The sequence below is a fragment of the Chanos chanos genome, chromosome 16 (assembly GCF_902362185.1).
Source record: "Chanos chanos chromosome 16, fChaCha1.1, whole genome shotgun sequence".
In the NCBI taxonomy this organism is placed as follows: Eukaryota; Metazoa; Chordata; class Actinopteri; order Gonorynchiformes; family Chanidae; genus Chanos; species Chanos chanos.
This window is the reverse complement of record NC_044510.1, coordinates 6915317-6941723: the sequence shown is the minus strand read 5'-3', so window position 1 is coordinate 6941723 and position 26407 is coordinate 6915317. Positions and strand designations below refer to the sequence as shown.

The 26407-nt window shown below is 43.3% G+C and overlaps 3 protein-coding genes across 5 annotated transcripts in view; 1 reads left to right on the top strand and 2 right to left on the bottom strand.

The window, feature by feature from the left end:
• Window positions 1-1785: 1785 nt before the first annotated feature.
• Window positions 1786-19365, bottom strand: rundc3aa (RUN domain containing 3Aa). 2 transcript variants are annotated; one of them, XM_030793732.1, is made up of 11 exons: window positions 19259-19365; window positions 7494-7612; window positions 7128-7270; window positions 6762-6847; window positions 6467-6556; window positions 6248-6328; window positions 3385-3550; window positions 2771-2928; window positions 2410-2529; window positions 2145-2251; window positions 1786-1928 (listed from the first exon to the last, which is right to left on the bottom strand). In XM_030793732.1, exons 1-11 carry the CDS (start codon window positions 19363-19365, stop codon window positions 1786-1788), a joined length of 1320 nt encoding a protein of 439 aa, XP_030649592.1. The 2 variants fall into 2 exon arrangements, with proteins under 2 accessions (XP_030649592.1, XP_030649593.1); XM_030793733.1 differs by having other exon boundaries at window positions 7128-7261; window positions 7497-7612.
• Window positions 19366-20138: 773 nt separating this feature from the next.
• On the top strand, window positions 20139-23417 carry rnf113a (ring finger protein 113A). The gene is made up of 10 exons (XM_030793804.1): window positions 20139-20241; window positions 20616-20692; window positions 20807-20902; window positions 21134-21241; window positions 21565-21674; window positions 21925-22031; window positions 22134-22223; window positions 22399-22492; window positions 22646-22752; window positions 23219-23417. Exons 1-10 carry the CDS (start codon window positions 20139-20141, stop codon window positions 23284-23286), a joined length of 960 nt encoding a protein of 319 aa, XP_030649664.1. The 3' UTR covers window positions 23287-23417.
• Window positions 23418-24855: 1438 nt separating this feature from the next.
• Window positions 24856-26407, bottom strand: part of strada (STE20 related adaptor alpha) — a 10815-nt gene continuing 9263 nt past the window's right edge. For both annotated transcript variants that reach the window (XM_030793542.1, XM_030793543.1), the window contains 3 exons: window positions 25993-26249; window positions 25491-25533; window positions 24856-25353 (listed from right to left, as the gene is read on the bottom strand). In XM_030793542.1, coding sequence (XP_030649402.1) covers window positions 25198-25353; window positions 25491-25533; window positions 25993-26249 — 456 coding nt within the window. In that variant the 3' untranslated portion in view covers window positions 24856-25197. The remainder of the gene's footprint in view (window positions 25354-25490; window positions 25534-25992; window positions 26250-26407) is intronic.

Sequence of the window (26407 nt, the reverse complement as noted above, 5' to 3'; positions counted from 1 at the left end):
CAGCCTTTTGACTGGCTGTCCCATGGCACTGAGGTTACACTGTGTTAAAACCATAAATTCATCAAAGTATAAGGATTTCTGAGTGTGGAATGCTTCACTGATCATTTCGGTTATGCTGTGAACTCTACGTCGTGATAAATTTGAGGTAGCAGTCTCCTGAAGATGTGACAAAACAAGTATACTGAACAAGAGAACATTACACTGGCCAAGACAACAAATTTAGTTCTTTAAGAGTACATTTTCATATGACTGAGGTGCAAAACCCAGATGAGAAGCAACTGCACTGACACTTCAGAAGTGCAATGCAGAACCTCCTTGTTTGGAACTGATTGTATTACATGTGGTGACATTGTTTGTCCAATCCCTGGAAACCAGTGCAAAGCACACTTTAAATGTAACCCTTTGTTAATACCACTCATTAACTACTTAAGGGAGTTTTTATTAGTAAATGTCATATCAGGTGTATAAGTGAGAAGGCAAAGTGAAGACCGTGGATTTTAAGACCGTGGTGATTTTGCCATTGCTATGAGAGGAACTGTCCAATAGGGGGCAGTCTATACCACTCATTTAGGGCATGTGTTGTACCACTGTCTGTGATAGGGAAGCAATGCAAGAAGGACATTAAATGCATTCCAGTTTTCTTGAGCTGATGTAAACAAAGGAAGGCAGCTTTATTGCAATTTAAATGATACAACAGTAGTGCAATCCATTAATTCTGACTGCACAATAAAATACAAATATGTTTAGGTCAGACACAATTCACAGGTAAACAAACAAACAAACAAACAAACAAAAAAAGACATGAAAATCACATTGGAATAAAATACGTTTCAGTTCTGTTTCTGTACACACGTGTAGTCATACAAACTTCAACGTTATGTCAGCAAGTGACCTTCACGAGTTAAGCTCCACAAAGCCTCATTTGTATGAAATAGCACATCGCATCTCTCTCTCTCTCTCTCTCTCTCTCTCTCTCTCTTTCTCACTCCTAATGCTCCAGTCTTCAAAAAATGTTTGGTTTCTTTATCAGCAGTAGTAAGTTGTCTGTTTTTTCTGGAGAAGCATTTGATCCTCTCTCTCTCTCTCTCTCTCTCTAACACTCCTAATGCTCAGTCTTTGAACAGTGTTGCAGCGTTTTGTTTTGTTTTGTTTTGTTTTGTTTTTCAGCAGTAGTCCCTGTAATATAAATTCCAGTTCAGGTTTTCATTAAAAGGCAAGGTGAGGATGAACACGGTCGGGAACATAAAGAAGAGGAAAAAAACGGACAGAGAGTCAAACCCAGAGGTTATACACCTTTTTATAACATACCCGGGATCTGTATGGGACACAGGAAAACCAAAAATAACCACAGAACTTTTCACAATGATTGAATCAGCCGATTTTCAGGACAGCCTTCCATGAAGAGCTCACTTTCTGATTGAAAATGATTTTTTCAGAACAGTCTATCAGTTTTTCCCTAAAGAAAAAAAAACCTGACAAATCCATTATGAACAGAACAGGAATGTAATGACCTTAAAGTAACAAAGACCTTAAATCCCTCATGTTTTTTTTGTCTCTGTCCACTTTAATTTTTCTTTCCAGTAGGGAAATGACATAAAGAGTTGCTGAAGCCATACTGTAAGGTTCTTTATGCTATGAAAATTTTTCCCATAACTGATCAGAGCTAACGGGTTGAGAGGGAGTACAGAACTTTGATTGCAGGCAGGGAAAAATGGTGATGTTTGTGGGCATCTGGAATGCCTTGGGAAGGTTGCACAATTGTTTTGGCTTAAGCTCTGGCGCCCCCTAGCTGGGGGAGAGGGCAGGGCTGGGTTCTTTACTGATGTTGACCAAACACTCGCTGGACTTCAGGCTGGCCAGAGACTTACAGCTGGGCAAAGAGGCCAGAGAGCCACACAGACCAAGCATAGAGGGAGTGTTGTCTTTGCCTGTATGTGGAGAAGAGAAGAGAAGAGAAGAGAAGAGAAGAGAAGAGAAGAGAAGAGAAGAGAGGCTTGGTCACACAGTTTCAATCCCACAGCTCTACTGGCATAATTATGCACCCACACGCTCCAAAGGAGGGGGGAGGAGGGCAGAGAGAGGGAGAGAGAGAGAGAGAGAGAGAGAGAGAGACAGAGAGAGAGACAGAGAGAGAGAATGTTTACCTGTAGTACACCAGTCAGCATCTCCATTCTGCTTTTCATCTGTCTTCTGGGAATCGGAGTTCAAACTGACCTCAGCAGAGAACTGTTCCAAACTGTGGAAACTTCTTCTACTCACACAAACACACACAGAGAGAGAGAGAGAGAGAGAGAAATTAAACAGAAGTATGCCACCTGTTCAAAACCATTTACATGCATTACAACACAAAGCAGGACACACAAAGATACACAAACACATTTACACCAACACAGACTAAATAAAACTTACCTGCGGAACAACTTGACATCCCGTTGATCACTGACAGACTGTATGGAAGGCCATTGGTTAACCAGTGGGATTGACAGGTCCTTGGTCAAATGGGAAGACTCGCAGGGAATAAGGGCTGAGCTACAAAATAGAGAAAGCATGCATCTGTAAGTCTATGGGCAAATGTGAGCTAATATATCTGCATGATACAACTAGGCTACTCTACAAAATAAAGACAAATTAATGTAATACTCAAAAAAACATATTACTGTAGAAGTACACATGTGGATGTCAATGTATTGCACATTGTGTATTGCATATTGCACATGTGTGTGTGTGTGAGTATGAGTGTGTGTATGAGTGTGTGTGCCTGTGTACACACAGCTGTGCCTGTAGCTCCAGTATAATAGCTTCCAGCTCTTTCTTTTCCTGTTGACTTTGGAGTTGTACATCCTCCAGTCTGGCACTCAGTCTCCTGTTTTCAGTCTCCAGGTTCTTCAGCTGGGACTCACGAAGACGCACCAGCTCCTCCAAGTACCCCTACACACACACGCGCACGCACGCACGCACACACACGCACACACACACACACACACACACACACACACACATACACATACACATACAGATACACACACACACACACACACACACACACACACACACACACACACACACAGTTAATTGTTAATTAAATAAAGCAGTCCCCCTCTTTAGCAATGAGGAATATGTATTACAGCTGCAGTATTTACGATAGCATGCTTACACTTTTACAAACATGTTTACTAAACATGTAACATTTTTATCTCTGAATTTCTCAAAATGATCCCTTTGAGTACAGCGTATTATGTGACTTCATAAGACATTTCCAGGTAGATGTGTGGGTGTGGGTGTGTGCGCGCGCGTGTGCGTGCGTATGAGTGTGTGTGTGTGTGTGTGTATGTGTGCGTGTATGTGTGTGTGTGTGAGTGCGTGTGTGAGTGCGTGTGTGTTTACCTTCTGTGCATTGACGATTTTGAACCTCTGCTCCATCTTGCGACACCTGTTACTCCAGCTCTCCTCGTCGGTCACCAGGGGAATGTACGGATGTTCAGAGACACTGTCTTCACTCGCACTGCTGTCCACGCTGCGCCGGTCCTCTTCGTCGCTAAGGTAGTCATAGCTACGGAGACACACAGCATCATCCAGGTTGTCATAGCAACAGACATGGGTCTAACTATACACATGAGAATGGGGGGGGGGGGGGGGGGGGGGAGTCATAGCTACCGAGATATGAAGCACCACCTTGGTAGTTATAGCTACAAAGACACCCAAATAAATGCTACTCATGCAATACAACTGTGTGGGACACAGTGGGGGGGGGTCAAGCTGAGATTTTATTTTATTCTTTATCATGTGCCACTAACCATAGCACTATTGTTTGGTAAGTCATTAAGGTTGGCTACAGCTTTGGTTTATTCAAATCAATACATATAGGTCAATTCTCTTGTCTTTGACCATTAGTCTGAGTAATCTGTTAAGTTGTTTGGGTGATAAGCATTAAGACATCTGCATCAGGGGAATCTCAAAGAGGTCATTTCTAGGTTATGCACAGCGTGTTCATTATCCTATGTTTAGGGTCTAGGTCTAATATCAGTCAAGGACTGAATATTTCAGGCGAATGAGATTTTACAGAAAGTATATGCAATGTATGTGATCACTGCAAAACAAGGCACTGGGGCCACAAATCTGTATAAAATAGAATGAAAGAGACATCGAAACGCAACCAGCAAATTCTAAATACACCCCAGGTCATGTCACTCTACACAGTCCCTGAATTGACCTTATCTTGAGAATGAATCAAGAGCAGTGTACCATTTAACTTATGTGTGAGATCACAAAATGTATTTGATATGTCTGCAGATGTCCACTGCTTAAGACATTCTGGGTTAGCCAACATTTATTCTGTTAATCTCTGTACCTGTTATAATAATGATAATAATAATAATAATAATAATAATAATAATAATAAAAATCTGTCAGTTTTGTGGGAGATGCTTCAGCTGTCGCGTCGAACCACTTGTTACATTATTACGTCATGACATAACAATCACCCAGAACAGAACTTTGCGAGAGAATTCATGGTTGGTCATTTTTCACAGAAAGTATTCAAACTGTTCTTTGGAAAGTATAATTCATCTACCAAAAAGCATGGAGCGAGAAAGCGTTTCCTTCCCCTCTGAGCCCAATGGTTCAGAGAGATCGGAAGATTACAAAATAACGTCGTACTACAGTTCAACGGGCAGCAGTCCCAAAATGACGGATGAGGAGGCCCAGTTTCTCCACGAGGCAAAGAGACTCCGGTCCTTTGGCCGTCTGCTCTTAAAACAGCAAGACGAGCTACGAGATCAGCTCGCCATCGCGCAGGACAATGAAGCTGCCTTGCGAGACGAAAACAAGAAACTTAGGAACGACCTTAAAAACGTCGATGTCAAGAAGGAGATCGAGAGTTTACGCGCATCTCTTGAAGAGGAGAACAAAAGGGCAGTTCTTCTTGAAGAGGAGGCTAGGAAGCACGAAGCTAAAAAAACGGAATTATTGGACATCATTGAAAACTTGCGAGTTGAACTGTCACACGTTAAATCTACACGTGAAGAAAATGTCCAAACCATCATTGAAGAACAAAGACTCTGTCAGACAAAACTGGAGCATGAAATTGAACTCCACGAGATGGCCTCGCGACATATAGATGAGAAGATACGTCAGAAAGAGTTTCAGAATAATGAGCTGAGATGTCTAATTGAAGAAGAGAGAAGCCGCGTTCAAATACATCAGACGAAGCTAGAGGAATTAGAGCGACGCGTTTCCGAAATGTCGCGCCTCGGAAACTACCACAGACTCCAAAGTGGTGAAGGCACCGAAGACCGCAGAAATGTCCTCTCTTTTGCAGAGGAACTGCGGTTGGTTAATGAAACCATCAGAGAGGGAAAGACGGAAAATGTGATTCCAACCGAAGGCTCGTTGGATCCACCCAAAAACTGGTTTTGCCAAAAATACGTTAAGATACGACAGGGATTCTGCGTTATGTTGGCTCTGGTATTCTGCTTCCTGTTCGTACAAAGTGTAACAATGACGAACGGTCCTGCCGCATCGCCAACCATCAGCGATAAAGGAATTCCCTGCTCGGAACATTTTCTGAAAAGATCACAGATCTTTATGCTCGGCTTACGCCACGATGTCCCTCCCCCTTTCTGAAATTAGTAATAAACGTGTCGGATAAATATTAACAAATGTCGATGTTATTTCTTTTGGAGTGTGGGACGCTACACAATTCTATTTTGATGTTGTCCTGTCAGGTGGATGTAGTGATATTACAATTTCAACTGTCAAATAATGTGGTGACACTCAGGTTGTCATAACGACAGAAACACAGTGCATGAGGCTGCAACAACTACTCAGACATTCGCATTGCTGTAGTAGTCGTAGCTACATAGACACCCAGCATCACTCAGGTAGTCATAGTTACACAGATACACAACATCACTACAGCTGTCACAGCTACACAGACACACAACATCACTCGGCCTATAGTAGTCACAACTACATAGATACACACCGTCGCTCTGTCAGTGATGACGTGACCACCAGACCCCTAAGGTTATCATAGTAATGAGGATATCCCTTCTCCTGAGACAGTGCCCACATACAAATACTGCATTATCCATCCGGTCGTCATAGCATCAGAAGTCACAGCCTCCCTCTGACTGTCACAGCCAAAGAGATAACTGGATCCTTCAGTTCATTACAAAAGGGATCACAGAAATGCTTAGTGTGTGTGTGAGTGTGTACACGCACACACGTGTGTGTGTGAATGTATTACCTTTGGGTGAACTTCAGGTAAGGAGTGTAGTCAATCACTGCAGGTATCTTGCCATCCAAGACCTCACCTTTCAAACAGAAACTGAGAGACAGAGAGCAAGGGAAACACAGAGAGAAAGGGAGGAAAAGAAGAGCAGAGTGAAAAAAAACAACAACTGAGAGACATAGAGAAGAGTTCACATAAACACTGTACTGTTGAGGGTGTCAGTCTCTGTCTCACCTGAAATCAATGGCACTGAGTCCAATCAACATCCCAGTCAGAACTGTAGCCTCTTCCCCAAGCATGATAGCACCATCGTCATAGAACCTCCTACACACACACACACACACACACACACACACACACACACACACACACAGAAGAAGGAATTGAGGACCCAAAGACTAACACAAACACAGGAAATCGGATACAAAAAATCCTGTCGTAGACAGACTTACACACACATACTTTGACAAACACACACACACACACACACACACACAAACAGGAGGTATTTTTAATATGTAGCTCTGACCTTGTAGTCCGTGTGTCCCTCAAGGCTGTCGCCACATATTCAGACAGACGCTTCTCCATCAGAGCCATCCGAATCCATGCTCGACCCTACAGACAGAAAGAGAGAGAGAGAGAGAGACTAGGAAACGGAGACTAAATTCACTGTCTGGAGTGTGATTTTCAGTGACTGAGGGCCTGTGGGAAGATAACGACAAGCCTTGGGGGTGGGAGGGGGTTGAGAGAAAAAAGTCGTAATGAGAGAAACAGAGGAGTGACAAGAGAGATGACAAGAGAGAAGGACCGGGCGAGAGAAAGAGAGAAGGGGGGGGGCTGAGGGATGAAAAAAGAAAAATAAACTGAAAGAGCAGATGGGAACTAGGTCTCTTGCCTTGGCACGTGAGGTGCTGATGTTTTCAATGTTCTCAATGCTGCTGATGCAGTTGTTGTGGACTTTACTGCAAGCCAGTCTGATATAATCCCAGAAACTTCTCTGCCCATCTGAGCTGAACCAACCACCTGGGCCTGGGGCGGGTAAAACACATGACATAACACACCTAACTGTGTGTGTGTGTGCGTGTGTGTGTGTGTGAGGTTCCATGATCATGGTACCATTCTGCTTGGAGAGCAGGACGTACGTGTGTGTGTGTGTGTGTGTGTGCGTGTGAATTTCCACGATCATGGTGCCATCTTGCTTGGAGAGCAGGGTGTGTGTGTGTGTGTGTGTGTGTGTGTAAGTGTGTATGAGAGGTTCAATTACCTTTGAAGCGATGACTAAGGATGTGTTCCAAAATTGCTGCGAAGTTGATAAACTCCTCTGATGAGTCATCGATGGGCTCTGCAGTGTACTTTTCTAGAAGAGTCTTTACCGAAAATCTGAGGTACAGAGAGAGAGAGAGAGAGAGAGAGGGGAGAGAAAGAGGTTCTGTGACTTGATTTGTTTGAAACTGATGGATTTCCCTTTGTCCATTAGAACAAACTCCTCACTGTGCCATACCCTCTAATTGAGATTATATTGGTTTATTTAAAAGGGCCTTTGCACAACACAAACGCTGCAGCTGAGTTTGCTACATCAGCACATGAATTATCTGAAGTCCTGAGAAAACACAGAGTGTGTTTGCAGGTTTGCATGGAGAGTGTTTGTAAGACAATGCTTAAAAAGCCTCTGCATTTATCACTGACTGCATGTTGTGTTCAAAACTACATTAAAAATGTTATATTGAAGACCCAAAGCTCCATTAATGATGCAACTGTACACACACACACACGCACGCACGCACGCACGCACGCACGCACGCACACACGCACACACAATATCTGTATCAGTCCAGGCCTTCACACCCATCTTTCGCTGAGGGTCATGCAATTTTGGGAACAACGCCACTAAGGGCCACTGAGGTCACCCCCAATTGTCCTGTGTGTTACACAAAAGCCCCCTTCAGATGCCTTGGCTGCATTACGGTGACAATGACAACAATCAGCACCGTTGTGCCTCTGGCCAATGGGGCGATGACATGGTCGGCATGGTGACCTTTGTTGTCCACTCGCCTGTGTTTCAGTCTCTACAACTGTTTTTTTTTTTTTTTTAAAGAGCAGCACCAGGGAAAAGACTGACTCTCCTCTACCATGAGCTCAACACAAACTCACACACACACACACACACACACACACACACACACACATTCTCTTTCTCTCTCTCACACACACACACACACACACACACACACACACACTTTTCTCCACCCACTCATGCAACCAGCTAGTGGTCCGGTCTATTTAGAGCAGTTCCCACAGTTGGTACAGTTTTGCAAGCGGCTTCCCCAATTTCGCTGCACACGGAGCCAACACTCCAAGGCTCCGCTATGCTGAAATTCCGATAACGGAGACGTGGAGGAGACAACCGTGGAGAGAAAAGTTGGGAACGGGAGTGAGAGAGGGGACCGTTAGCATCTCAGGAAAGCCCTTCTTCATGGGGAATACCAGTATTACCGAAGGGAAGACCGCCCTCTCTGTGGGGGGATCTTCTATAGCGAGGGGAAAAACGACCATTTCCATGGGCAAATCTTCTATCACTCGAGGGGTTACCACGACCTCTATGGGCGACTCCACTATCACTAGAGGAAAAACTACCATATCCCTGGGAAGAGCGAGTTTCAGCAGAGGGAAGACGACCACTTCTTTCCGCAAGGCCATCATGCCAAAGCGTCGGACCACCTAGATGGAACGGGACGCGGACGCCAAAGACACGCGGAGAAAGACGAGGAGATTCAGAAAGACCAGCAAGGCGAACGAGACGACGGGCGACGCTCCAAAACGGGCGACGGAAAACAACCCGGCCGAAAAGAGAAAAGTGACACTTTTGTTGAGAAAGACCTCCTTCAAGAGAGGGAAAACCTCTCTGGTGAGAAGCAAGAATGCCATCTCTTGGGGGAACTCTGCTGTATCTAGAAGCAAGACTAAGGTTAGAAGGGGGGACACTGCTTTTGTACTGGGCACAACCACAATTAAGCACAGAGACACCACAAGCTCCTTAAGTAAGGCCACCTTAAGTCAAGGAGAAAAATCGGTAACTGTAGTAAAAACGTCTCTAAAACGAGGTGAAGAATCTGAGTGGAATCTGTACTGGGATTTTCACCTGTGACTGCGGGAGGCGTGCACACACAAACACACACACACACACACACACACATACATACAACGAATGCGTATACACACAACCAGACTTTGGGATTAAGGTCAGTTGTGAGATGTTTCCTCAACAAAATTGTTCTAGAAAAACAGACAATGTACAGAAGAGGAAGATCTCATGTCCTATAGGCTTGTAATCAAAGATACGTTTGTTCTGGAACTCAAATGCTTCAAGAATGTACAAGGTAATTTCAGCGGAATTCTTTGAGAGACTGCATGTGTGGAAGCTGATTTCCGTTGAGCCTGATTCTAATCAGACTGTTATAAAACATGTTGGTATAGAGAGCATATCTGTTCGTGTGGGCAGAACAGCTGGTTGAGTGTGATGTATGCAACCACACACACACACACACACACACACACACACACATGACTTCACAAAGAGCTATGAGAACTATAAAGCATGAGAGTTGTGTGAAAAGTAACTCACACACTGGATGAGAGATTCCAAAGGCAGTAAGAACATACCAGCTAACCTCGTTTGCAAAACTAATCCTTAAACTGACGGTCTCCTTAAGCTCAGTTTCAATGTTGAATGATCAGAGAGGATAACGGTCATTTAGCTATAAAAAATCTGAATAAAACTCTAACCTATAGTTATAGTAATCAAATATAATAATATATAACATTTTCAGGATTAAATCACCACTTGAACAAAATGTATTTATCAATTGGAATTGTCTTCAAAACTCTTGTTTAATTAACACTATAAATAATTAAATATTCTTTTTACAAAATGTAAATATATGTATTCTATTCTTTCTTCCACACCACATGATGAGGTATCTTTCCGTAATATATGTACATATAAAAATGTATAAATATATTTTTGAAAAAATTATTGCCAGAGCTCTTCTATCATTCTTCCCCACATAAATACAAAAGTAAATAAATAATCACGTTCATTTGAAATAAATATGAAAAAGTCACATTTTTACTTAGCAGTTGTGTGACAATGCTCTTAGACACAAAGGGACACCTGTTTAACAGCCAGACAACAAAGCATTATGCTCTTAGAAACCCTGACATTACATCACATTGAAGGTCAAAATGCAATGCCAGTTGAAATGCACTGATTAAAACTATGTATATACGTTCAAAATGGATAATGGGCAAATATGCATGAATGGAAATCAAACTGAAAATATGAGGAATCCCTCTGAAAAAAAATCTGTTCTGGACTTAACTAACTGTTTATTTTTAGCGCGTGCCATCACACCTTGTCTTACAGACTGTGTACAGTAGTATTGAAGACGCTACTCTATGGGGTGAGGGGGGTGAACAATGCTGCAGAATCCGGTGATGTCACCAGCTGATTGTCCACTCTGCAACAATACGTCCCTCAGTGTGTTCCGTAGCGTCGCCGTAGTGACAGGACAATGAGGTTCACTGTCAACCCCCCACCACCCTCCCAGACCCCCTCCCCGCCCTGCCCAGGGCCCCCCAGTTAGGGCTGCGGCCTCCTACGGCTGCCTTCTGTCCATTCATGGAGCTCAGGGGAGGTATGTGGACCTGCTGAGCCCACGTTACACTGCTCAACAGGGGCTTTATGTTGCTGGACGGGGGCTGTGTTTGCCACGCTTAGCATTCTGGTCCCATCCAGACACTTACAGCGCTGGACCAGTCACACCCAGCCGAGCTGTGTGTGAGCGCCTGGGTGTGGAGCCTGGACGTGACATGAACCACCGAGTCATCATCCTGTGAAACCAGGAGAGAAAGAGAGAAAAAGAGAGAGAGAGAAGACGAAGGAGAAGAAAAACCTTCAAGTCCTTGCCCGGGGAAGAAGTGGGGGAGAAACTGAATCCGACCACTCCCTGAGGGTCTTCCAGGCTGGCTGTTGAAGACCACCATCATCTCCTCCACCTTCCCCTCCACCTCTTTGTCCATCATGGGTAACACCAGCATCACGGAGGGTAAGACAGCCCTATCCTTGGGTAGCACGTCCATCAAGAGAGGGAAAACCAAAATCCTGATGGGTAACTCTTCCATCTCCCGTGACAAGAGAACCACGTCTCTGGGTTCCTCAACTATATCCAGTGGCAAGACCAAGATCTCCTTGGGTGGGGCCTCCTTTAGCCGGGGAACCAGGACCACGTCGTTCCGAAAGGCATTCTTGCCCAAGAGGAAGACTCTTTAACAGGGGGACTAAACCGAAACGACTGGGTAGGGGTGTGTGGGGAAGTTGTGTGTGTGGGGGGGGTGGTGGTTGGGAGGGTGGAAGAGAAGGTTCAGAGGGATGACTCAACAGGCCGGACAGACAGAAAACAAGTGAACAAAATTTTAAAGGGAAAAAAGTTACGCCCGCCATCACAGGGAGCATCTGAAGGGACTCTTTTTCTGGCATCTCACAAGAAGATTTTTGTCTTTTTTTTCCCCCCCATTTTTTTTTCGAAGTGGATTGGCAAAAATGCTTTTGGTTTTATCTATTTGTCTAATTCAGGATTATACAGGAGCACAGGTTAGTAATGTATGAATTTTTCTAGAGTGGCTTCCGAGGAGAGTGGTGATGTTCTTTGACTGCTTAGGTTCAAACCTGATCTGCCTTACGCTAAGCATGTGTATGCAGAACAAGTATTTTCCTTTGCAATAGTGTTAAAACATTTGTTCATTTGCTAATGACAAATTATGGTCCGTGATTCAACAACTACTTGAGCAATATTAGAAAGCAGATTGCTCTGACAAACAATGCCTGTGTGAAACCGACTGACTCCGCGTACAAGTAACTTGAATGTCCTAAAGTTGATGTTTAGACTTGCCTTTGCAAAGAACATGACTGACTAATGTCTGTTTACATCCCAAATCTGAAAGGAATCGAGAGATTCTAGAGTAAAAGGAATTTTTGACGTCCTTATTTCTAGGTCAAATACTGTAGGGAGTCAGTTCATTTCTCGAAATAAATTTTGATATTCAGCTTGTGTGAAACTGACACTGCCAGGTCGAAAAAGCCCAAGTGTGCGTCCGTAGAGACCAAACATAAACGAGTCGAGTCGACTGTGTGGTTAGCAGCAGTCTCCTCTCGAAAACAGAGTGGCGATCAATTCTGAAAGATGGGGCGGACAGATGCTTGACCAAGAGATTTGTGAAGAGGAGTTAACTGAGGGAAGAGCTGGCATGCCTGAGAGGCAAAGAGGGTGGCAGGAGGGGGGCAAGGGAGAGAAAGAGAGAGAGAGAGAGAGAGAGAGAGAGAGTGTACATGGACACGAGATGCTCTTGGTACGATTTGACACTGAAAAAACAAGCGTGCAGCTACGTAACAAACAGCTTTTGTGTCCCTACCCTCGCCCACCTCGGCAACATGCCACTGCAACACTGGGCAGTGTGTTAAAATGCCGCTCTCTGCCCTTGTCTCAGGGAAGGCCGTGCACGGGGGAATTTAATGTACTCTGGATTAGCAAGTCTTCCATTTTCGGCCATGATGAGTTAATGAGTTTAGAACAAACGGCTTAGACGTTGATTTTAAGGGCTTACTCAAGGGGTTAGACGTCCTCGTTCTGTCTGCGTATCTCCTACGGTGTGTCTCACGTTGTCTTTTGTTGAATTAATTCTTACCTCTCCTTTACCTCTTTCCCCTTTCTCCCTGTCTCTTTCACTTTCTCTCCGGTTTCTGTGTCCATCTCTCTGTTCATAATCCCCAAAATGCACTAGGTTGCTTTCCTTTCGTCTTTCTTGTCATCATCTATATTTCTATCAATGTAACTCCTGTGCACTCTCTCTCCTTCTCTCTCTCTCTCTCACTATCCCCCTCTGTCCCCTCCTCCTTATCTCTTTCCTCTTATTGCTTCCTGCACTGTAGGCAAGACTGACAGGATCAGCTGACACTGAGGAGAGAGAGTCTGTGCTTTTGTCCCTGCCTGTCAGCCACCTCCAGTGGGAATCTCTACACAGCTGCAGACCTAGGATCAGCCTTCTAAACTCCCTCCCTTATTGCAGAACACCATAAATTAAAAACATGTCAATTCTGATCCCAGATCAGCAGACAGGGATATTATTCATCAGGACTATTTTCACCATAGGCACCATGCTCAGAGTTCAGAGGCAGACCAGAGTGCAAGTGTTATTAGTTAGACCGCTCTGTTACAAGTGGCAAGAAAACAACCCACAGCCGAGTGTTGTTCTTAGGATTTTATGGCAGGATGAAATAGAGGAACGGATGTTTAATGGCAAACGCATGTGTACATGAGGGTCAGTGTTGGGGAGACAGGAGGAGCAGAGTCCCAGAGAATATTGCAAGAGCATTTGGATGGTTTCTAAAGTGGCTAAAGAAGCGTTGGACTGGCTTACATAGGCAGAATGAGAGATACCAGTATGTAGGTTGTGGGAATGGAAAGATAGGATTGAGAAGTAGTAAACAAAAAAAAAAAAATCCACAGAAATGTTAAAGTGTAAGATTGCTTAAAGTAGTGAAATCAGGGTAATTACGAGCTTTTGTAGTTCAAAACAACAGAAGAGAAACAAACGTTTTGTCATAAAATAACCCCCCCCCCCCCCCCCCCCCCAACAAAAAAACTACTAGTACTCTCTAAGAAAAAATGTTGACTCATTGCTAACGTTAGCATATGGTTAATCAGCTCCTCTGAGTAAATCAAATAAAGCTACAACAAAGGAGACCACAGCTTTTAGCATGAAATGCCTTATGGGCCAGGCTACAATTAGAAGCAGGTGCTCTATTGAACCAAATTGAGATCCACTCAACGACAACAACAACAAAAGGATTAGACACAGCCTGCATCAGAGAGATCTTCACCAAATCCTAATGTAGACAATGAACAACAGGGGAACATGTTTCAAAAGTAGGGGGAGAACAGAGAAAGAGAAAGAGGTAGAGAAAGAGAGAGGCAAGGAGATAGAGACAGAGAGAGACAGAGGAGGGCTGGGAGGTCGAGGTCGGCGAACAGAGTCCCTGTTACATGGCGCTGTCGCCCCTGTGTCTCGGGGGGAGCACTCAGAAAGAAGGATTCCCTCTTCATTAGCCTGTTGCTTATCTACACTGCGATGCTCCGAGAGCCCGCGGAACAGAACGATGCTTTAAACTCGGTTTAAAAGCCTCTCAGTCTCAACTCAAGACCTGGGCTGTATCAAAAAAAAAAAAAACATTAAAATCTTCAGATGTTAGACAATTTTCCAGGTTTCTTTTTCCCACTTTTTCTTTTCCCTCATTCCCCCCCCCCCCCCTTGTTTCTTTATCCTATTGTTCTGAATTTTAAACACTAAGTAAGAAACAGAACAACGTGTACTCCAAAGAAGCTTAACAGTCCATTTTGTTTTTTTTAGGTTCAACATGGCTCAGCAACCAATGATCATCTGTGTTCTAGCCCTTAGAGAGCCAGAAAAAGCACCTTAGCTCTGAATCGACCTGTGTCTTAAAAAAAAACCAAAACAAAACCAAAAAAGACACTTTGTCTAACTGGACACAAAATAAATGTGAAAATAATTTGACAAAAAGCGACGTTGATGTCATCTCAAAGTCTTTAAATGAAAATATCCTTCCGGTTAGATGAAACTATTCATCTCCAATTAGACCCCCGAAAGGAGATCAGCATCATCTACAGTTCTGTGAGATAAATCAGAAAAACGGACAATGTTACACTGTCCCAGAGGTATGTCCGAGAGCTGTGAAAGACATCGGTGGAGGATGCCTTTTTCAAAAAAGGTACGAGATAGAAAGGGTGGATGTTCCTCCTCAACACTTGAAGACCTTCTTTTATAAGCGGAGTTCATCCGATTTGTCTCTTTCCCTATACTCTCACTCTCCGTTTTTTTTTTTTCATCTGACATCAAACTTGGATACATGGAGAATTACTCAAACAGGGACTTTCCCAGCCCGACGGAACTAATATATTTCGTCTGTGACTCGAGGAAGGAGGAAACCGTTAAAATGTGCCAAGCCCTTTTAGATTTCCCTGTGACTACAGGAGTGAGCCAAAACCGTTTAAACCCCCCCCCCCTACTCCTGAGCACACCTTCTACTGTATTCATATCTTTATATGCACCCCCCCCCCCCAAACACGCACACACACAGACAGGCACGCGGATATCTTCATTAAAAATACCACACTGAGCGACATACGCCCACATATGGCCTAGGTACAATTAAATGTTTTATGTTCTAAAAACAAGTCAAGTAAAAGAAACTTTAGAATTAATGGCCCCATAGTTCAGCAAGTTAGTGAAACTGCCATGGATTCTTCTCACCTCAAAAACAAGCGAAAACTGCACCTGCGATCGTTGATTCTGCTATAAACAAATGCTCTTCAACAAGCATGATGATAGGCCAAAAAAAACTGAAAAAAATGAACATTTCTCAAGTGTTCGGTTGATCCCTCCGTGATACTGTGTTTTTTTTGTTTGTTTGTTTGTTTGTGTGTTTGGGAGGGGTAAATGCGTACTGTGTGACTTTGTCAGGTTATGTTCGATCTGTCATATAGAAAATGCAGTAGGTTTTATGTTTTTGTGTAACAGGTAGATAAAGGATAGGTTTGATTCAGTAAAGATAATGCTTTGAAATGTAAGCACTAACATATACGTGATAACACAGAGTTGAGAGGGTTGGGTTAGGGGATGGAGGAGTGGGGGGGTGGGGGGTGGTAAGGGAACAGGGGGTGAAAGGATTACAGAGTAATACAAACTGTGTTTCTGTCGGTCGGGACCTTGCCATAGGTAATTATCTTCTTCACTCTGTCAATGGCCCTCAGCCTCAGTAGTAAGAGATACGCCTGCGCTCACCCACACACACACACACACTTCAATTCAGCGCAGTGAATTTTCTGGACCTAGAGCATCAAAGCTGCCATGGACCATGGCAATAATCTCTGCCTATCCCCACCGGCCAAGCTCTTCCAGAAATTTGACAACACTACACCCTGGTGGCCAGGAGGTCCACATGACAGCTTTAATTTATGGATGAATATACAAGAGACCAAATATCATTACCCCTAATCAGGTTCCTGAACATTATTGGCTATCGTGACTGGTTGCCATGGGTAACAGGGATGGAAAAGATTTGGTGCGGCACTAGCTTCCAAGTGTCGGTTACGGAGGAACCTCTGCTTAATTTATAGTAAAGTAACCCTCCACCCTCTGTTGCTGGTGGCAATTATATATGTCCAAACATGCGATGGAAACTCTTCCATGAGCAGGCAGAGTTGTTCCAGAGGCAGAGTTGTTGCAAGGCAGAAAAAGGGTTTCGTGATTGAGAGTGACGGAAAAATAAATGTAATCAATCTCCTGATCTCAACAGACCTGAAAAAAAAAAACCTAGAAGGTACCGACAGAAAGACGCAGATGGTTTCAATTACACGAAGCTTAGCATCGTAGAGGAGCTACGTCCATCAAACTTAGCTAACTGTAGGGTTATCATACAATCTAATGAGCATTCGTTTGTCAAAATGTCTTCGCTAGCATTTATTTCATAACAACAACAACAACAAAAAAATCATGTTTGAATGTTTATTTTCATAGTCTTTTGTCCCGTGTGTCTCGTTTCTGAATGTTCTAGATTACACTGGTCTTGGCATGGTTGGGTCTGAGAAGAAAAAGAAAGAAAAAAAGCAAAAAAAAAAAAGGACCACCACTGCCCTTGCAAAACAAACGTGTCTTTGTGCCGACTCTAATCTCTGTTGAAGTCTGAAGTCCATTCTTCAAATTCTTTTCTTTCTTTGTTTTTTTTTTTCCTCCATCTGCATTAGAAGCATGTTATATGATAATCTTTGTTTAACTGGTTCAGTGTTAAAGAGGACCAGATGGTCAAACTGTGGAAAATGAAATTTCTGACTACAGTGCTGTACATGTAATAAACACTAGCTGATCTTGTTCAATTCATCTGTCTAATTCGTTTCTCTTTTTTTGCTCATTGGTAGAAACAGATAAATATTTGGGGGATACAGAAGATATCTTCCAAACTGGGGCTTCTGAGAACAATTGTATTATTGGAGTACTTTAAAAAATTTTGGATTTGAATGAAATTTGGTTACACAAAAGGAGTATGCTTCATAAACATTAATGATGATTAATGAAGCACCGACATCACGGTTAAAATGATGACTTCTACTATGAAAGCATGACATCAGTGAATCCCACCCCAAATTCTAAGAGTCTAAGAAGCCAATCCAAACTGTAAAAGTTTAAAGATTCTAAGAGAGAATATGAGGTCAAAGGGGATTATGATGTCACAAGGGTTCATCCCCCCTCAATCCCCCACCCCCCCCCCCCCACCCCCCCACACAAAACAATCATCCTCTTCAAGCAACCAGAAGCATTTCCACATGGCAGGGACAATGGGGACCCTATGATGGTGTTAAGGAGTTCTCTATCCATTCACTCAGTACACTGTGGCGCAAATCCAATTCTACACCCTTTCGGCATGGGAGCGCTGGGGACCATTCAGAAGCACACTCATGTACTGTTATTGTGTGGTTGCAACAACTTCTTGACAAAAAATTCCATGGCTATTATATGAGAGGGTTTTGGTTTTTTTTTAATATTCCACACGATTAAGCAAAGATTCAAAAACATGTGTTGTCTGCACACAAAGCAGAAGACAGTGAGTCCTGAAAGAACAACACAGGCCATATATGTGTTTATCTGAATCTGCTACACAGAAAGAAGTGAAACTGATTTGTTTGTTTTGATGCTGATTCATTATTTTGAATGCGGAGAACAGTGCTGATGGTTTTAGTTAAAATCAAATACTCGGAACAAACATGTCAGTTAAGCAGTGTGGAGGAAAACGTAAATTTAAAAAAATGATTATGTCTGCACCATAAATGTACGAACAGCCTACATCAATATATGCTGTGCGCGGGGAACGGTTGTGATCTGAATGGATACAGTTTGGCTTCTTAATAAAAGCAAGATTAGAGGTATTCCCATGACAACAAGGAAAAACTCCGTGTTTGACGAGTCTTCCAGCGCCTAGCAACAAGCAGTGCCATTGATTAATTATCAGAGAATCAAAATTTATAACTGACCCTACTCTGCACGTGAGTCACTGCGCATTCAAACCGCGCCTATAGCCCGATGGTATGCCCACAGGAACCGGGTTCACGGCTCCTTGAACGAAAACGGTCTGTGGAGGGCGTGACGTAATTGGTGCTGATGCTGCGAGGCGACTGTACGACCTAGAGGGATTTCTCACGCCCGACTGCAAGGGGGACAGACAGGCTTTTTAATCTTAATAAATACATCAGAAGTAGTTTTTTGGGACCGGATTCGTATTAACCCATACCAAAACACAGAAAGAGAGGCATCTCCTGAAATTGCCTGTATCTGTCTTAAGCTGACAAAGCATGCTGTTTCAATCACTAGCCGCAATGTAGTTCCCGCAGTCATGTTCCCGAAATATAACAGACCGTTACGAGAACCAATAGAGTTACAATGCCCTTCCAAAGCCTTGCCGACGAGGAAAGATCACCTCCAGGTGAAACGCATTTATGACTGATTTCTCTGAAGTGCTCTGCAGTCCTTCCTCATAACACAATAACTCGAAGATAAACTAAACACGGTAATGTTTTGGTGTACTGTCATGAGAGATGCTTGATGAATCAATATAGCCTTCACCGAAGGTCGAGTGTTTAACTCAGTTTTGCCAAGCTATATTTTAGATGTCAGAAAACTATGGATAATAGCCATCGTTGACAACCGTTTTTCAAACAAGAGGTTTTTAAAATACAAGATAGGTTACGCGGCTGACAAACGGTATAGTGATAAAGCAATGGTTTAGGTTGCTGTGCATAACAAGGAATGACTCAGCCTATATTTAGTGCAATCGTTTCACGCATTTGATATTGGCAAGAGTCGTCCTCTTGTAACAGTGTATGCGCTCACTATTATAACTACCTGCAAACGGTGATGAGATTCTTGCGTTCCACGGCGACATTTCTAGAAGATGATTTTTTCGACGTCAAGCCCATAGCCATTGCGGTCTGAAAACAACCTGAGTCCATTTCGCGGCGCTTCCACCGGAGCCTCTGAAGTTCCCGTGTGCACCAAGGAAACCCCTCCCTCGATATACCATACAAAACACTCACGGGCTTCGTGAGAACGAGGTGACGGCGGCTTTTTCATCATCCCCGACTCGTGCAGCTCTTCAGCATCGGTGTTTTGGGAAATTGCCATACCAAGAGCTGCCACTATTGAATCTTAACGCTGTGTACGTGGGCAGCCAAATAATTATATTTATAAACAGCGTTCATAAACAAAATCAGATATGTTTATACGTTCGATTTGTATATGCGTATTTTTAAAATGTTGTAGGCCCAATATTTTATTGAACTTCATTGAGAGTAGTAGTCGCCGGTGCCCGGTAGCCTAATTCTCGACAAGATCAGCACAATTAAATTAAGGGGGAAAGTAAAGAGATAATGTAATCGTCAGTTACTTTAACTTGTAAATGGACATTAACCCTTGGAGGCACAGACACATACAGGCTTAGAACAAATAAGTTTACAGAAATGGCATATTTTATTCCTAAAAGAACAAAAATACGCACCAGATGAATTAATTTTTTTTTTTATCCAAGGGCTAACGTTAAGAATGGAGAAAAGGGGCTACCACATGAAACCACATAGCTTCAAAGGGTTGTGTCTGATTTTGGCCGCAAGGTGGAGTTTATGAGGATCGCACGTAAGACTCCAACACGCTAGGCGCCGCTCTAAAAATTTAAATGGATCGGACTGAATTTAACGTTGACACTTCGATTGTTTTTAAGTAGATAAAGATGGCGGAGTCAGAGGGGGTGAAGCCTACGTGCACGTTTCTTTTTAAAAAATCTAACAAGAAGTTCTCTGGAAGGAAGAGAAAAGCTAGTGATAGTGACAAAGGTAACTGATTTTGCTTCCAGTTCTATTTTTTGGACAAACGTTATCATAACAGGCTTACGTTACACACAATTTTGATGAGCTGTAAGGTGTGTAACGTAAGCCAGGCTCTAATTCATAGTTACGATTTTTAAAATGACTTAAGCTCATATAGCCTTTCGTGCATATCTTTAGACGTGTCGTAAACGGTCAAATGTTCATTTCGTTATTGTATGAATTCGAAAGATGACGTAAAAGGTAGCTAGACAAAATATGTTTTGTGCTCCTTATCAGCTCAGAAGAAATGGAAAAACAATTGTCTAAACTTTCTTTTAATATTTAACATTTAAAAATTTTTTTAATTAATTTCGTAATATTTAATTTAATATGTACTTCAGACAAAAGCAGCGATGAGGAGCAGAGTGCGGTGGTGAAAAGAGACAAGAAAGCCGTCAGTAATCCTATGATTCAAAGGGTATGTCGTGTGTGTTTGAGCTTCGCGCTTAGTCGCTTATATTGATGTTTTCTTTTCATTCTCGTTCATTACTCGGTCATTTATCAGCATTCGTCAACTTTCTTTACACTTTAGACAAAGAAAGTTGAGAAAGAAGCTGTGTCGTCGAGCGAGAGTGATGAAGACAAAAAGGACAAGATCAACGTGTCATATAAATCCACGCGGTCAGCAGTAAGTGTTTTTCCCGCACTAACAACGCTAAATTACTAGATATGAATCAAGCAGATGCTTCTATTCCAATTTAATATGCAACTGTATCCATCCCCTGTGAGACTGGGAAAAGAATTTTTAGAAACTTTCGTATTGCCACACACTGTTTATTAAACAGTTTTTTCCTTTTCAGAGGGATATATTTGAGCCTTTCTTCATCTAACTGTCATTGTTTTTCTGTTTTCTTTGTAGAAACCAGAGGGGCCAGAGGACATGGGGGCCACAGCTGTGTATCAGCTCGACACGGAGAGGGACAAAGATGCTCAGGCTATCTTCGAACGCAGTCAGAAGATTCAGGAGGTAAGAGCGAATGGAGTTTTATAACAGAAGCATACACACACACACACACGCATGCACATTTAAGCTTTTCCTCATTTGAAATGTATTACAAGTGCTGTCACTAAATGAAGGCGTTAATAAGTCTTAATGAATTTCATTTAACGAAATAAATAGGATAAAAATATTTCTTTTCTGGACATTCAGACTGTCTTTCTGCAGAAGGCCTTTTGTCTGTTTGGTTATCACATCGCCCACACAAATTATGACCTGAAATAAGAAAAAAAAAAATCTTCACGTGCTTGCGTCGATGTAAAGTTTCGTTTGTTTTCTCACTCTGTTTGTAGGAATTGTCTGGTAAAGAGGACGACAAGATCTATCGTGGAATCAATAACTACCACAAATTCATCAAGCCCAAAGACTCAACCATGGGCAACGCATCCTCTGGCATGGTCCGGTGGGTGGAAGGCTGGAATAAAGACAATAGATAAACTTAACTTACAAACAAAAAAAAAAAATCTATGTTCTCAGAGACCAGACATATTTTAACCAAATATACAAATTTTGAGTAACGCGGAACATCGCCTCACCGAATACTGTTTACCCTCTTACTTAGACTTACTGACTTTATCATGCCAAACAAACAAGCAAATACTGAAATGTTGACTTTTCTTTTTTTTTCTTTTTTTTTTTTTGGTCCCTGACAGAAAAGGACCCATTAGGGCTCCAGAGCATCTCAGAGCCACAGTGCGATGGGATTACCAGCCAGACATCTGCAAAGATTATAAAGAGACCGGCTTCTGTGGATTCGGAGGTCAGCGAGGAGACTCATCAATCATTTACTTTAATGAAATTGTGCTGTTGTAAGTAAGGTAGACGTGCATTACCGACTGTGCTTCTGTGTTTTCACCTTCAGACAGCTGTAAATTCCTGCACGATCGTTCGGACTACAAACATGGATGGCAGATCGAAAGGGAGATGGATGAGGGACGGTATGGAGCCAACGGTGAGTCATCATGGGATACGTAGTTGAATTCATAATACAAACGTGTATCCCATTTGGCTCTGTTTACACTAAACCATCTGATTCACTGTTGCATGTGTTCTATTCACAGATGAATGAGACTTTTTCTTCTTTTCAGTTTAGTAAACTAACGTGTGTTTAATTTAACGATCACCAGACGATGAAAACTATGAGGTGAGCAGCGATGATGAGGACTTGCCCTTCAAGTGTTTCATCTGCAGGGAGTCGTTCAAAAACCCCATCATAACAAAGTGAGCTTTCCGTCTGGATCACTTATCAAGTTCTATTCTTTATTTTTATGCCTTATTTGTTCTCTTTTGACTCTGTTTTGTTTGTTTGTCCTCCCATAACGTGTATCAAGCTGACCGTGAACCTCTCTAGCTCTCTCTCTCTCTGTGTTTCAGATGTCGACATTATTTCTGCGAGGCCTGCGCTCTCCAGCACTATCGGAAATCCAAACGCTGTTACGTCTGCAACACCCAGACAAACGGCGTCTTCAACCCGGCCAAAGGTAAAGCCACGTTTGAAGCCGTGGGCAGTAGGAGCGGGTTAGCGGGCGCTAAAGGAGATTCAGATGCGAAGGGCAGTTAACACCAGAACTGGACATAGTTCTGGCCCGAAAAAGCGGCCCATGAATGCTCAGAACCTCCTGAAAGTCTAACAGACTCGTTTAGACGGAATAAATGGATTTCAGTCACTGAGTCGGTAGCTCTATGTAAGCAAACAGGAATAATTTGGTTAAAACAGCTAAATGTTAAGCATGTTTCAAAGATAAAATATTGAAGGTAGACATCGTAATGCTGCATATGATGAAAGTGGATTAATGAGACTTGAGAAGCGGATTGGATCACTGTACAAAAAGTCTGTGAGCTCATCCAGATTGTTATATATTTTGTTACGTTTTTTTGTGTGTGTGTGTGTGTGTTTGGGTTATTTTGTGCACGGTCTGATGTGTTTGTTCTCTCTCTCTTTCTTAGAGCTGATGGCAAAGATGCAGAAACACCAGGCCCTCCAAGACCAGCCGCCTTCTGATGAAGAGAACTGACGTTTGAACTTCTACCTTCCTCCTCCTCCTCCCACCGTCTCCTGTCTGTCTGTTTTTTTTTCTTTTTTTATATCTGCTGTAATTCCTTGCAAAACCATGTATTCTAATCTAAAACAACACGCTTTTGGAATAAAACCAAATTTTTATAACTGACCGATTTTATTGACACAAATTTCTCCCCCCCCCCCCCCCCCCCCCCCCCCCCTCCCCCAACGTGTCGGCACGACTGCCAAGGCGTCTGTTTCAGAAATACAGCACTTTGCAGGTACGTTTTTAAAATGACATCAGCAAGCAGTCAGTAACAGTGCAGGGTTCTCCAAAGTCATTCTTGGAAGACAAAAATAAAGCGGTATTTGAGTTTGCCTTTCAGTCTGCCTCTAGTTAAGTCCTAGCAAACCAGTTGAGAATATTCCCACACCAATCAGTTCTCTTGATGAGTTTATGAACTACTGTTTTGAAACAGTGTACCCCATGTCCTCCTGCCTACCAAGATTGTCTTTTGACAGCCCTGCTAAAACGACTTCAAGCAGTCTGAGGCCTATGCTTGTAAGTGAAGGATATCTGTTTGTACCCAACCCATACACGTTTAGACAGGTGAGTTATGGGTAATGTAGTCCTGAGCAGTAGAGCCTTGGATGCTGAGAGCACTAGCTGTTTAAATCATGCAAGAGTGAACACACCTTTGTCCTTAATCTGACTGCTATTTCTGCTCTCTCAGGCTTAAGGTTACAAGACCTAACTGACCTCTTTTTACATCTTGAGCTGAAAAAAACAAACAAAAAAAACCCCCACTTTTTGCAGTTTTAAACTGGTTTTGTTGTCCGACAATCAAACACAGATATGTACACTGTTCCCAGTGGAAAAAAGCACAGAACAGAAAAAAAAGCCCAAAAGGCAATTGTTTTACATTCAAACAGCAGATGATGGGTAACTGTTACAGACATGAGAAATGAAACCTGCTCACTTCTTAACAACCTTCCTCCTTTGGTTACTATGGGGAGGATTTCATCTTTACTTGTCCCAGCAAATTAAATGTCCCTCGAGGAATTCTCCTCTATGACATCATAACCAATCTCTCCAATGAGAGGAGCCCTTCTCCGTCTTTCGAAAGGCTCAGGTGGTGTTGTCAAAACAAGCAGATTGGATGCACCAACGATATCTTATTTGGATCGGTCAGAGACCAGACAGAGCAGCTGCTCTGATTGGCTAAAGAGATGGTTCCGCCGTGATTACAAATGACACGCTTTCGAGATAAACACTGAGGCAAGCAGAGAGTAACCGGTTAATAGTTAGAGGACGGTGTCCACGCGTTGGCTGCTACGTGACACACGCTTAGTCTATGTGAGCATATGGTAAACATGAAAAGATCGAATTGAGCAAATTCGTCCACAAATTTGAGAGAGCGAATCAGAACAGGTGCGTGTGTCTGATTAAATGGGTCAGAATCGCGATTCTTTTTGTCTTTTTCTTCCTGGTTCATGCATCGTTAAGCGAGGTTACAGACAGTGCAGCAGGGCTGTGTCAGCTGCTGGTGTTTTCCACGTCTCAGTCAGAGAGAGAATGAAAAAAAAAAAAAAAAAAGACAATCTTTTTACGTTTTTCAATTATTTACAGACACCAATGACGTCAAGCTTAGAAATCCCTTTGAGAGGCTTTTAGAAAAAGGAACACTTCACACACACACACACACACTCCCTCTCCATTCATGCTTTCCTTTTTTTTCCCCCAACAATGTCACAGCTCCATGTTAACCACTCAGTCTTTCCCGATCATCCATCATTCCCGTCCATTCATCTTAACACGTTTCCGTCTCTCCCTCTTTTTTCGAACGGCATCCGGAAGTCCGCCTACGCTTCCGTCGTCTGTCCCCCGTCCATCCCTCGCCCCCACCCCCCGCACCGTCCACTGCTGTCAGAAGTCCCAGTCGTCCACGTCCAGGTGGCTGAGGCCTGACTCTAGGCTGGCCAGGCCCGAGGGGGAGTCCTGGGGTTGGGAATACTCCACGCTGCTAATGGGCAGAACCGGACGCAACAGCTCGGGAAGCGCCTCCGACGGCCGCCGCTTCATCTGAGGAGGGGAAAAAAAAAAACGGACGTTAGAATGGTTCCGATTTTTGAATGTCGCGTGTATTTTATTGGTGTGGTCGTAGTGCCGGTTGGGGCGTGAGAGGGTCCCGTTTAAAGGACGTCGTGTGACCTACTGACCTGTTTGAAGAAGGAGTGACTCAGCAGGGAGGTAGCGGAGGGCCTGCGAGACGGAGAACGACACGTGATTGGTCGATTTAAACCTGACGATTTTAGCACCCAAAGACGGTGCGAAAAAAAAAAAAAAAACCCTATGGCTATATTGACTTTCCTTATCAGCCATCCACAGATCTCAAAACATTGCACTAAGCCCATTAAACGATTAGACAAATCTGTCGGCCCTGAGCAACGGATGGAGCGTGAGCTGAGGTTTCTCCAATACGAGATAAAGTTTACATAAATCAAAGGCGGCGAGGTGACGTCTATGAGCTGTCTGGAAAAAGGCTTGTTCACATACAAAACAGCTAAACTGGTCCCTACATACGTTAACGTACTGCTGACTAAACAGACAGTTGTTTTCAAGTTTTGTTCATTTTTCATTGGAATCGCCGCCCTCCTGGAGGGAAGGTTTCTAACGGGCTCTCTGACGGCGTCTCCCGGGCGGGACCTGGATGATAGTTACCTCTTCTCGGGGTCTCTCTGCAGACAGAGCTCCACAAAGGCGTGAAAGCTGGGACTGAAGGTGCGGTTGTAGGGGTGACCCGCCGAGGAGGAGGAGGCCTCTCCGTTAGCGTGACGGGGGCCCCCCCCGGCCCCTGGGCCCTCGCAGATGCCCGAGTCGGCCCCCGACCGAGACGGTTTCATGCTCAGCTCCTCCGGGGGGATGGTGCTGGTGTCGAGCAGACAAGGAACCGTGCCGTTCAACTTCTCCAACAACATCTGAGAGAGAGAGAGAGAGAGAGAGAGGGAGGTTTGGCGTTTTGACATCATGCGTATTGTGATTTAAAAAAAAAGTGTTGTGTTTCAACAGAAATTAAAATAAAACAAAACAAACAAACAAATGAAGCGCGCTTTAGCGGAATGTCCAAGAATGACAC

Excerpts from the sequence above, each read along its gene's own strand:
- rundc3aa (XM_030793732.1), bottom strand. The coding sequence starts at position 19,365 with ATGGACTCAGGTTGTTTTCAGACCGCAATGGCTATGGGCTTGACGTCG. Across the intron at positions 2,530-2,770 it reads CTGGAGCTACAGGCACAGCT|CTCAGCCCTTATTCCCTGCG; the intron begins GTGTGTACACAG and ends TCTATTTTGTAG. Across the intron at positions 1,929-2,144 it reads TGCTGACTGGTGTACTACAG|GCAAAGACAACACTCCCTCT; the intron begins GTAAACATTCTC and ends CTCCACATACAG.
- rnf113a (XM_030793804.1), top strand. The coding sequence starts at position 20,139 with ATGGCGGAGTCAGAGGGGGTGAAGCCTACGTGCACGTTTCTTTTTAAA. Across the intron at positions 20,693-20,806 it reads GTAATCCTATGATTCAAAGG|ACAAAGAAAGTTGAGAAAGA; the intron begins GTATGTCGTGTG and ends TTTACACTTTAG. Across the intron at positions 20,903-21,133 it reads ATAAATCCACGCGGTCAGCA|AAACCAGAGGGGCCAGAGGA; the intron begins GTAAGTGTTTTT and ends TTTTCTTTGTAG.